Source organism: Galeopterus variegatus, unplaced genomic scaffold (assembly GCF_000696425.1).
Source record: "Galeopterus variegatus unplaced genomic scaffold, G_variegatus-3.0.2 Scaffold243, whole genome shotgun sequence".
In the NCBI taxonomy this organism is placed as follows: Eukaryota; Metazoa; Chordata; class Mammalia; order Dermoptera; family Cynocephalidae; genus Galeopterus; species Galeopterus variegatus.
The window spans coordinates 797769-809790 of NW_007726354.1; the positions used below are offsets into that span (position 1 = coordinate 797769).

Here is a 12022-nt window from a genome sequence, read left to right on the forward strand (position 1 = left end):
CCCCTTACCGGTCATCCTTTTAAAAAAAATAAATAAATAAAATAAAATAAAATAAAATAAAAAATAAAAAATACCCTTTTTAGTGTACAGAAAAATTGCAGAAACAAGAATGGCCAATAATCCTAATGCTGTGATAACCACCCTTGATTTTTTAAAAAATGGCAAAAAAAAAAAAAAAGCAAACATTTTATTCAGAAATGTATAAAAGATAGCATAGAACATTACTGGAACAATTGGCAAAACTTGAAAATGGACTATGTATTAACTAACATCGTGAAAGTTCAATTTTTCTGAATTTGATGACTGCTGTGTGGTTATATATATGAAGTTCTTTTTTCTTAGGATACACCCTGAAAATGATTAAGGGTAAGGAGACACGATTTCTGAAACAGTCAAATGGTTCAAAAAGTGATGTAAGTGCACACATGTATAAATGTGTACTCACATGCATAAGTAGAGAAATAGCAAATGTGGCAAAATTGTTGGAGCAAACAGGACTGAAGCCATGTTGGGCCTAAAACTGCATAGGCTGTAAGGCAAATTTTAAAAAGAGGTTTTTTCTTGGCATGCATTTCTGAGTTCTCTTTTCCTATGGTTATTTGATATTTTGAACCTTGGTTATGGGGCAAGATGACATTATTTACATGAATGTAAAGTTGTTTTCCAGCCTGCCTGAAGCTATAGACTTGCTTGTACTATCCAGACCCCGACATAAGGACTGGAGTAGAAACCAGAAGGAGTCTTGGCCACACCTTGCACCTGAGACCTTGCATGCAGCCCTCGCTGCTCACGTGCCCCTCCCTCCAGCTTTTCATTCCCCACATTCCATTCCCTCAGACCTTCTTTAAAAACCCCTCAGTCAATCTGAGTCTTTGAGATGTCTCTAGCCTGCCCATTGTCCTTCAGGTTTACTGGAGAGACGAGTGAGCCTCACATCTCTCCTCAGGTCAGCGGTATTCCTGAATAAAAGCTGACTCCCGTGTTCACCAATATTTGACTTTTGGGTGGTTTGCTTTGCGCTGGGGCAGGCAGCCCGACCTGTGAGTTTCGTTATCTATTTGGGAGAGGTCAGCCAGGAGCTGAGTGGCCCCATTTGGCAAATCTGGGTAGATTTGCAATTCTTCCTTATTTACAATTACTTAAAAATTAAAAGTTTAAAGAAAAGTCTGGAGAAACAGGCATAATAAACCTCTTGTTGCTATATTTGCGGATTCTATAGTCTTTTATGACAATAAAAATAAAACACTAAAAAACTCAACACGCCTCTGCTTTACCTTTCCCTCCCACGGGGGCCAGAAACCCCTGCCAAGTTCCTTCTGTGTCCTACCAGAAAAAAATGTAAAACACTATGTTTTTTTTTTTTTTTTAAAGATGACCGGTAAGGGGATCTCAACCCTTGGCTTGGTGTTGTCAGCACCACGCTCAGCCAGTGAGCAAACCGGCCATCCCTATATGGGATCCGAACCCATGGCCTTGGTGTTATCAGCACCGCACCCTACCGAATGAGCCACGGGCCAGCCCAAAACACTATGTTTTTACATAAAGTTTTTTTTTTTTTTTTTTAAAGATGACCGGTAAGGGGATCTTAACCCTTGACTTGGTGTTGTCAGCACCACGCTCAGCCAGTGAGCTAACCGGCCATCCCTATATAGGATCCGAACCCGGGGCCTTGGTGTTATCAGCACCGCACTCTCCCGAGTGAGCCACGGGCCCGCCCTACATAAAGTTTTTTTAATGATAATAATTTCGAGAATTATTCTGTGGTAGTTGCTTAAGGCAGCCACGCAGGAAAACGACCAGGGAAGACACGCGAACCAATCCTGCAGTAACGCGGAGGGAGCCCCTGGGTCGGGCCAGGCGGGAACCGCCCCTTCGCGCTGCATGCCGGGATCTGGAGTCTTCCTACTCCGGCCCGCAAGGCACTCTGGGATCGCCAGGCCACGCCCTCTTCTCGCGATGCTATCTTTTCCTTCTTCTAAGCCTTCTGACACCCTCCCTCACTAACGGGTTTTTTTTTTTTAACGGGTTTTTCAAATCCACCAATGAACGCGCAGCTTAGGCTCGAACCAGCCAATCGGATTGCGGAGTCACCGGGAAATTTAAATCGCGCCGGCCAGCTGCACGAGGCACACTGTCTTCCAGCTGAGCTGTGGTGGTCGTTTGGAGCGCAGCTGTCCCGCCGTCCGGGGGCCCCGCACCGCCTCCTGTGGAAACCTGAGCCTGCTGTGCGGGTACGGACTCACACCGAAGCCCGGCCGAGCGGTAACGGATGGTCCACGGGCCGCGCTTGGCTTGTGGATGACGGGAGCGGAGGCCGCGGGTACACGCTGGGCCTGGCTTGGGCCTTCCTCGTTGACGAGGCCTCGGGGCGTCGTTCGTTGACTGGGCGGCTTAGTTTTGCAGTGCGGGGGCTGGGGCTGTAGGGCGCCGAGGCTCTGTGATCTGCAGCGAAAACATTAGCGCGTCGCGGCCCGGACACGCCCGATGGTGACTGTCCTGGGACGGGCTGCCGCGGCTCTGGCCTCCTTCACCTGTTCCCCGCTGCATCTTCCCCGGGCGGGGAGCAGGTGATGGGGCTGGAGCTGGAGGTGGCAGTTGGGAGAACGATCTCTCAATACCACGTAGGCCCTGGGCCGGTTGTGTCACGTTGTTGTAGACGAGCATGATGGAATTAAAAATAGCAAATTGTAAGGAGGGCTTCGGCTTTCGTCACCGTTCGGAGACCGCTCTTACTCACGGGGTCTGAATGATGCACAGCTGATGTCATTCTAATCGAAGCCTCTGGATGTGAAAATGTGTGTCAGGTGCTGAAGTTGCAGAACCGCGTAGCAAGTTTTCAGGGTTGATGAGGAATATTAACGGAGGGCTCCGTAATGTAACGATGAACCAAATTTTTATTTAACTGTCAAGTGTGGAGAATGAAGTTATTTTGGCCAGTTGAAGGCAGTAAAGTAGGGAGAGACCCCAGAGGATCTGAATTTACTGCCCTGGGCCATAAGCGTAAACTGTGAGTTAACTGGGTTCCGCTACTTTGTCTTCAGTAACTATTGTGGACTCTAGAGCCCACAGTTGTACACTTTTCCATACGGTGGTCGCCAGACGCATGTGGCTATTGAGCACTTAAAAAGTGGCTAGACGGAATTGAGATATGGTGTAAACTCAAAGTACACACTTGGTTTCAAGGACATGAAAAAAGGATGTAAAATATCTCAATACTTTGTTCATATTGATGATGTTGAAATGGTACTATTTTGGATATGTTGGGTTAAATGAGATACGTTATTAAAATTAATTTCGCTTGCTTCTTTATGGCCTTTTATTTTTAATGTGGCTATTGGAACATTTAAGATTGTATGGCTTGCTTTGTATTTCTGATGACAGTGCTGCTTCAGGAAGTCTCAGCACTTCAGAGGGGAGGGGACAATGATCCTTTGGCCAAAAGTATTTCATAGTGAAGTGTTCCTCTTCTAATGTATAGAGGTGCAGATTCAATACATTCTTCATAATTCTATTCTTATTTAGTGCTCTTGTTGTTGACAAAGGAGAATGACAAAAGGGACTTTTTTTTCTCCCCCCAGCTTTCTTCCTTTGTCTCATAACCATGTCCACCAATGAGAATGCTAATTCACCAGCTGCCCGTCTTAACAGATTCAAGAACAAGGGAAAAGACAGTACAGTGAGTACCTTCTGCTGCTTCCCTGTGGTATTTTTTTTTTTTTTTTTTTCTTTTTGGTGGCTGGCTGGTACAGGGTCCCGTGGTATTTTTTAAAATGGGAAGATATTTAAGCAAGGGCAAAATTTTTGAGGGATTTTTTTTTTTTAAATGCCCTCACTCGGCAACAAAAACTGATGGGATAGGTGAAACAATTTATCTTTTCTCAAGGAAATGAGGCGGCGCCGAATAGAAGTTAATGTGGAGCTGAGGAAAGCTAAGAAGGATGACCAGATGCTAAAAAGGAGAAATGTAAGCTCGTTTCCTGACGATGCTACATCTCCACTGCAGGAAAACCGCAACAACCAGGTAAATATAACTTAGTTTATGAATTATGGTAAACCTGGAAAATCAATATGTGCTTTTCTTAGAAATTTAAAATATTCTTGGTCTTATGATTTTAACTATCAAATCTGTGACGATCTTCTTTTCTACTCTCAATTAGTAATTCTGATGGGTTGTGTTCTTTTCTGCCCACCTTCCATAATCTACTGAAGCTGACTCCAACGTCTTTTTAGGTTTCTCTGCATTTCTACACTAGCTGTGTACCTTGATCTGACCTGACCAGTCCAATGTTAACTGAAAGTTAATGTGTCCAGAACCAACCACTTCCTGGCTTATTTCTGCCTTTTTTTTTTTGGTGATGTCTATTTTTTGTTTTTGTTACCAGCTTTGTTCAGGTCTTTTTCCTCCTGAAATATTTACAGTAGCCTCCTAATTTATCTTTCCCTTCATTCTGTGCCATATACTATATTCCTAATATGCACATAATTTTCCTAAAATTTTCCCTAAAGTACAGCCTCAGACATATTCTTTCTCTGCTTAACATCCATACTCCATGAAGGCCTTCCATAAATTAGACCCATCTGAGATTTTCACATTTATCTCTTTCATCTTTCAAAGATACTTGGCATTTTCCTACATCTTGTTTTTCCCACATTATGCTTTCCTATATTTACCACTCCACATTTACCTTTTTTTTTTTTTTCCATTCAATGCTGTGTATGTGCTCTTTGTAGAGTAATAATTTTCAAGTCTTCTTTTTTTTTTTTGTCCTTTTTGAGACCGGCCACACCACGCTCAACCAGTGAGCGCTGTGAGCGGCACCGGTCATCCCTATATAGGATCCGAACCCTCGGCGGGAGCGCCGCTGCATTCCCAGTGCCGCACCCTCCCGAGTGCGCCACGGGCTCGGCCCTCAAGTCTTCTTCTTATAGCACTCTTTGGTCTGCCTAGCAGGAAAGACACTCCCTTCTCTGTAGGTCCCTAGTTCTGCACCAAAAATGGAGAGTAAATGCTGTATAACACTGCACATATATACCGTTTGTTATATGGCATTTATCTGCTTGTCAAATTTTCTGTTAGGTTGTAAACTCCTAGTGAGAAATGGAGACTGTCTTTTTGAATTAAGGTAAGACTGGTTCCCAAACCTCTCTACTGTGATTCACAACATACAGCATTTATGTTTGCAGCACTCTACCATGGAAATGCATAGACTTACAACCTTAGGTATGAAAATCCCTAGCACACTGCCTATAACTTTATTATCTCTTTCTCCCCTAAAGCATATCTGAGTGCAAGTGATTGAGACTGATGTAGGAATAACCTTCAGTGTGCTCTGTTCATTTTTTAAATGGTTCACAGCTACCTTTTTTAGTGATAAATTCTTGAATACTCCATAACTTGAGACTCCAGTGAGTCATGACACCAAATTTGGAAACTGTTCTACTTATAAAACATTGAATATTTAACAGGCAAAATTAAATATTGGGTTAACCTTTTAGTAACTGACTGTAAACCTAAAAAATGTCTTTACAGTGACAAGCATGGATCTTATTGTTTGTATTTAATCTTAAAAATGATAATTTTTCTTTTAGGGCACTGTAAATTGGTCTGTTGAGGACATTGTCAAAGGCATAAATAGCAACAATTTGGAAAACCAGCTCCAAGCTACTCAAGCTGCTAGGTAAGTCTTGTCTGCTAATTTGCCTTTTTAGATTTTTTCAGCAGGAAGGGGACAGACATATGGTGCGAGTAAAGTGTAAAGGTTAAGGCAGCCATAGGCCTATTTTTTTTTTTTTTAATTAAAAAAAATTTTTTTTCTTTTTCATAGGCCTGACATATTAAAATCTCCCCTTAGATGAAACTTTAACTATATTTTTTATAATCGCCTAAAACCCCACCCCCAGTGATAATCACTGTTTACCTTTTGGTGTATTTTTTTAAGAAAAATAATAAAGTTTTTGGGCCGGCCCGGTGGCGCACTGCGCTAGTGCGCCGCTTGGGAAGCACGATGGCGCTCCCGCCGAGGGTTCGGATCCCACATACAGACCGGTTCCCGCTCACTGGCTGAGTGAGGCACGGGGGCAACACCAAGGGTTGCGATCCCGTTGCCGGTCCTGGTCCGGTACGGGGGCGACACTGAGGGTTGCGATCCGTTGCCGGACATGGAAAAAGACCAAAAAAAAAAAAGAAAAATAATAAAGTTTTTATCAAAAAGGCATTTCACCTCACTGGCAGGGAAATACTCAATTAGAGTTGGTAGGTCCATTTAGAAAATATATATATTTAGATGTTTACCTCCCACCATTTGTAAATATTTGTGATATCCATAACAGGAAGGATTAATAATTTCTATAGCTTGACAATGGGCAAAAAAAAAAAAAAAAAAATCCAAATTGCAAATGATCGTGTAAAAGATGTTTAACCTCACCAGCAGCCAGGGAAACACAAATTAACAATGAGAGCATAAGCCTGTCAGGTCAGAAGTTTTTTAAAAAGTGACAAGAGGCTGGCCAGTTGGGTTGGCTCATTTGGTTAGAGCATGGTGTTATGACACCAAGGTAAAAAGATTCAGATCCCGCACCAGCCAGCCACCAAAAAACAAAAACAGAAACAGCAATAACAACAGCAACAGAAAAGTGACAAGATCTATAGTAGGTTTTTGCAGGGATGGAGAGAGGAGGGCTGTCTACATTGCTGGTAATACTTCAATTTTCAGAAAAAAATAGTTAATCATACCACATATATAGCACCTTGCAAGTAATCTGTTCAGCTTCTTTTAAGTTCCAGGATTGTCTCAGCATTTAGTGCTTAACTTAAGAGGTTGTCTAAAGGTCTAAACTCTTAATTGCATTTTATATTGCTTTTCACACAGATTTCTTTGTTAATCACCGACTTTTCTTTCTCTTTTTGTTTCCACTTAGGAAACTGCTTTCTAGGGAGAAACAGCCCCCCATTGACAATATTATCCGGGCTGGTTTGATTCCAAAATTTGTGTCCTTCTTGGGCAGAACGGATTGTAGTCCCATTCAGTTTGAATCGGCATGGGCGCTCACTAACATTGCTTCTGGGACATCAGAACAGACCAAGGCTGTGGTGGATGGAGGTGCTATCCCAGCATTCATTTCCCTGTTGGCATCTCCGCATGCTCACATCAGTGAACAAGCTGTATGGGCTCTAGGAAACATTGCAGGTACTTACAGTTCTTTTGATTAAATATCAATCAAATCGTAGTAAGGTTGGGAGAAGAAGGGCCTTGTTATAGGTAATGGTGACCTTTGTGTTTCACTTTTTTTTGAGCTTGCTTCAGGCCCTTGTTAGGGATGAAAGTGGAATCTAAAAAAGGCACCAGAGGCATCTAAGTAAGTTAGGGAATTTCTGCTGGTGCATTTAGTCACTGAACATTGATGGTGCTGGACAAATAGATAGGATTAATCTTGCTTTCTTTTAGGTGATGGCTCAGTTTTCCGAGACTTGGTTATCAAGTATGGTGCAGTCGACCCACTGTTGGCTCTTCTTGCAGTTCCTGATATGTCATCTTTAGCAGTAAGTTACTAACTTAAGTTATTCACTTCTTGATTCTAATTTTCCCCACCTCCTCAGAAGACAGGACCTCACATCATTGGTTTTTTCTTGTCCCCCAGTGTGGTTACCTACGTAATCTTACCTGGACTCTTTCAAACCTTTGTCGCAACAAGAATCCTGCACCACCATTAGATGCTGTTGAGCAGATTCTTCCCACTCTAGTTCGTCTCCTGCATCATGATGATCCAGAAGTATTAGCAGATACATGATGGGCTATTTCTTACCTTACCGATGGTCCAAATGAACGGATTGAGATGGTTGTGAAAACAGGAGTTGTGCCCCAACTTGTGAAGCTTCTAGGAGCTACTGAATTGCCAATTGTGGTAAGCTGTTAAATTTTAGATTGGAATATAAAGTACAAGGAGTATAATCAATTGATAACGATATTGAAATATTGCCTATTTCAGGCCATGATGGGCCTCTTACTTGTCTTTTAGGTAAGATGGTATAAAGTTTTTATAAACTTTTAGGGTATAGAATTTTTGAGCAGTGCTGGAGAAAAAGAGGTGGCTGCCAACATCAATATTTTTTTTTCTTTTTCAGACTCCTGCACTAAGAGCCATAGGGAATATTGTTACTGGAACAGATGAACAGACTCAGGTTGTGATAGATGCAGGAGCACTTGCCATCTTTCCCAGCCTGCTAACTAACCCTAAAACTAATATTCAAAAGGAAGCTACATGGACAATGTCAAACATCACAGCTGGCCGTCAGGACCAGATACAGCAAGTTGTGAATCATGGATTAGTCCCATTCCTTGTCAGTGTCCTCTCCAAGGTAATGAAGTCTTAGGATTTAATCAAGTGATTGTTAGTATTTACAGACAAGCTGTGCTTGATAAGATTCTTAATGTGCAATATTGGCTTCTACTTAAAGTCCTTTGCTCAGTAGTAGCTTGTAACCCGTTTCACTTAAGGTTGGATAGAACCAGTTGCCAGTTTTAGTCACTGTTTTTGTAAATCAGCACTTTTGGAATCTTATTCATACAACTATTCTGAAATAAAACCATTTCCTTATGTTAATTAGGCAGACTTTAAGACACAAAAGGAAGCCGTATGGGCTGTGACCAACTATACAAGTGGTGGAACAGTTGAACAGATTGTATACCTCGTTCATTGTGGCATAATAGAACCGTTGATGAACCTCTTAACTGTGAAAGATATCAAAATTATTCTGGTTATTCTGGATGCCATTTTAAATATCTTTCAGGTAAGTCCTAACAGGGTGGCATTTGTTTGAATATGGGCTTGATAATCAGTTTACTATTTAGTCATTAGTAGGCCACAGAATCAGCCTGTTTACGTGGGCCACGCTCTTGATAAAGATGTGACAGGGATTATAAGAGAGATAAAGGAATTAAGTGGATGACATGACCTGAATCAAAGTCAAGTCCTTATGTGGTGACTATTCATACCTATTTATTTTGTCAGTGATCTTTTAATACCCCAAGTTCATACTGAATTCTGGTGAAATTAAATTTGTTTTGTTTGTTTTTTTGTGGTTGGCCAGTATGGGGATCTGAACCCTTGACCTTGCTTGGTTTTACAAAACTGCGTTCTAGGGCCGGCCCGTGGCTCACTCGGTAGAGTGCGGTGCTAATAACACCAAGGCCCCAGGTTCGGATCCCACATAGGGATGGCCGGTTCGCTCACTGGCTGAGCGTGGTGCTGACAACACCAAGTCAAGGGTTAAGATCCCCTTACCGGTCATCTTTAAAAAAAAAAAAAAAAAAAACTGCGTTCTAACCACCTAAGCTAACTGCTAGCCCCTGGTGAAATGAAAGTTGAATGAGCTATCTAATTTTTCTTGTGGTTCCATCCTCAGTTGATCCAAGCTTGCCAGCTTATGGCATTTTGTCATAGTGATCGATGGTAGATAAGCCCTACTCATCAACTTTTAAACTTCTGATTCTGGAAATTTTTACATAAAGAAGTTGAGTCTGGGTTAATGAACACTGGTGTTTCTATTACCATGTGTAAATTGTCGCTATGTGGCCAATTTTCCTACTTCTTCTCACCTAATCCCCTAAGTTATTTTGAAGCAAATCAGTTATTTCATGTGTAAATATTTATGTATCTCCTAAAAGTTGAGGGCGTTAAAAAAAAAAAATCTAACCTCCATACATAGCATTCTTTTGGGGGGGGGGAATGGTGGGGGGTTGGCTGGCGAGTATAGGGATCTAAGCCTTTGACCTTGGTGTTTTAACACTGCATACCATTCTTATACCTAATAAATATTTAATAATATTAACAAATATCCCAGTCAGGGAAATTTTTTTTTTTTTTTGTCCTTTTTGAGACCAGCCGCCCAGCGCTCAGCCAGTGAGCGCACCACCGGCCATCCCTATATAGGATCCGAACCCGCAGCGGGAGCGCTGCTGCGTTCCCAGCACCGCACTCTACCGAGTGCGCCACGGGCTTGGCCCCCAGTCAGGGAAATTTGTTTTTAGCACCCCATAGGCCATCTTTACCCTTAGACAATGGTTCTCTACCTTGCCTACACTTTGGGATTATCTAAGATGCTTTTACAAGATTATAATTCCCTGTTCCCATAGCAGACAAATTGAACCTGAATGTAGTGTTATTTTTAAAGTTGCTCAGATGATTTTGATGCACAGAAAAAGTTGAAAGCTATTCGAAGATCTCTGTGGCTGAAAGCTATAGTTGAAGAGTAGTTGCTAAGGGGAGGTATAGATCTGATCACTTTGAGTTTCAAAAAGAATGTAAAGTGGAACTAAGTGCTTATTTCTGTCTGATACATATTAATACTCATATTATGGATATATTTTCTTCATTAAAATAGAAAATTCAGAGTGTAGGCTAGTAAACTTGGAATTTTTTTTTTTTAGGCTGCTGAGAAACTAGGTGAAACTGAGAAACTTAGTATAATGATTGAAGAATGTGGAGGCTTGGACAAAATTGAAGCTCTACAAAACCATGAAAATGAGTCTGTATACAAGGCTTCATTAAACTTGATTGAGAAGTATTTCTCTGTAGAGGTGAGTAATGGATGGTGATATTAACAGCAACTTGGAAAACACACATGTAAGGTCAAATGCAAAAGGTTTTTTTCCATCTTTTTTTTTTCCCCTAATATTTTTAAAAATGGGCCCTGTACCCTTGTTAAACTATAGCAAAATGTCAGTGTACGTAGGACATGATGTACTTATTTGTTCCTCTAATGTGTGGCTTGATGATAATACAGATCTTTTTAACCTGCGATTTTAGAAGTCACCAGTTTACTTTTAAATGAACAGCCTTGGGAATCTTAGAGTATCTTGAATAAGTCTGTGGATGTCATTGTAGGAGTTGATGGAGAGGTGGGCAGCCCCACGACCAAACTCTGGGCTTAGTAAACAGTCTTTTCCTTTGCCAACTGAAAAGTGATAGATGTAGAAGAAAAATCTCAACTTATTTTTCTGTTACTGTAGTAGCATTCCTTAATTCAGGCATTCACAAACTCGCCAAGTTTCAGCAAGCCCTCCCTCCCTATGTCAAATAGTAGAATACGGTATAAGATTAAAGATGAAATATACAAATGAAGACCTTAAGAGTAAATATAGACTTCTAGGCAGGCTGCTATTTAGAAATGTGCCATATTTATGGAATTATATTATTGTTTTTAAATATTTTTAGGAAGAGGAAGATCAAAATGTGCCAGAAACTACCTCTGAAGGCTATACCTTCCAAGTTCAGGACACATAAAATGCAGTTTGCCTGTTGCAGATAACAGGATTTTAAAGTTCCCATCATGGAACAGTGTTTAGTGCTTATCTTGTTGGGTGCAGAACTAGAGAACACTGGCTCATGCTTAGTTGAAGCACTTCCCACAGCTAATGTGGGGAACACGAAACCTCGTGGTCCTTACAAATGTAGGGCATTTTGCATGGAGACCTTGGTCACTTTCTCAGCTGTTTGTGTACAAAGGCTCCTATAAAAGGGAGGTGGAAGAGAAGTAACAAAACTGTGGCTCTACAGACTGCCCTCTCCCACCTACTTCTTGCTCCTCTCTTCCTTTCCCCAGCTTGAGTCCCTTTTGGATACCAGATCCAGAAGTCTTCAGTTTGAGAAAAGATAATATAGAAGTAAAACTTGACACCCTAGGTTTTTGCTTTAAGATAGGGGGAGCTTAATGGCTTCAGAGGGACTAGTGTAATAGACATGTTGATAAAAAGTGTGAGGTCTGGACTGTTAAAGGCATGACCCAATAGTGAGGTAATGGACAGGAGATAGCTGATTTCCAAAAATACATTTTTCATATTTTAGATAAAATTCTTACTAGTGTGCTAGTTTTCTTGGAGTTGTTAGAATCCATACAGGTATTTGGATGTTTTTATTTAACTTATCTGTGGGTAAAATTTTGTATCTTTGAGGATGACTTTTAATAACCAGTTGGATTTTATTATTTTTATTTGTATTTTTACTTTTTTGAGGGCTGGCCAGT

At 41.2% G+C, this 12022-nt stretch overlaps 1 protein-coding gene across 1 annotated transcript; it reads left to right on the plus strand.

Annotated features, from left to right (window-relative positions):
* Positions 1–2125: 2125 nt before the first annotated feature.
* On the plus strand, positions 2126–11283 carry KPNA2 (karyopherin alpha 2 (RAG cohort 1, importin alpha 1)). Its single transcript, XM_008566472.1, is given in 11 exon segments — positions 2126–2262; positions 3579–3676; positions 3884–4021; positions 5590–5678; positions 6919–7187; positions 7446–7540; positions 7639–7902; positions 8123–8356; positions 8606–8788; positions 10428–10577; positions 11215–11283. Coding segments are annotated over 10 exon segments (1566 nt in total). The 5' UTR covers positions 2126–2262; positions 3579–3601.
* The last annotated feature ends 739 nt before the right edge of the window (positions 11284–12022 follow it).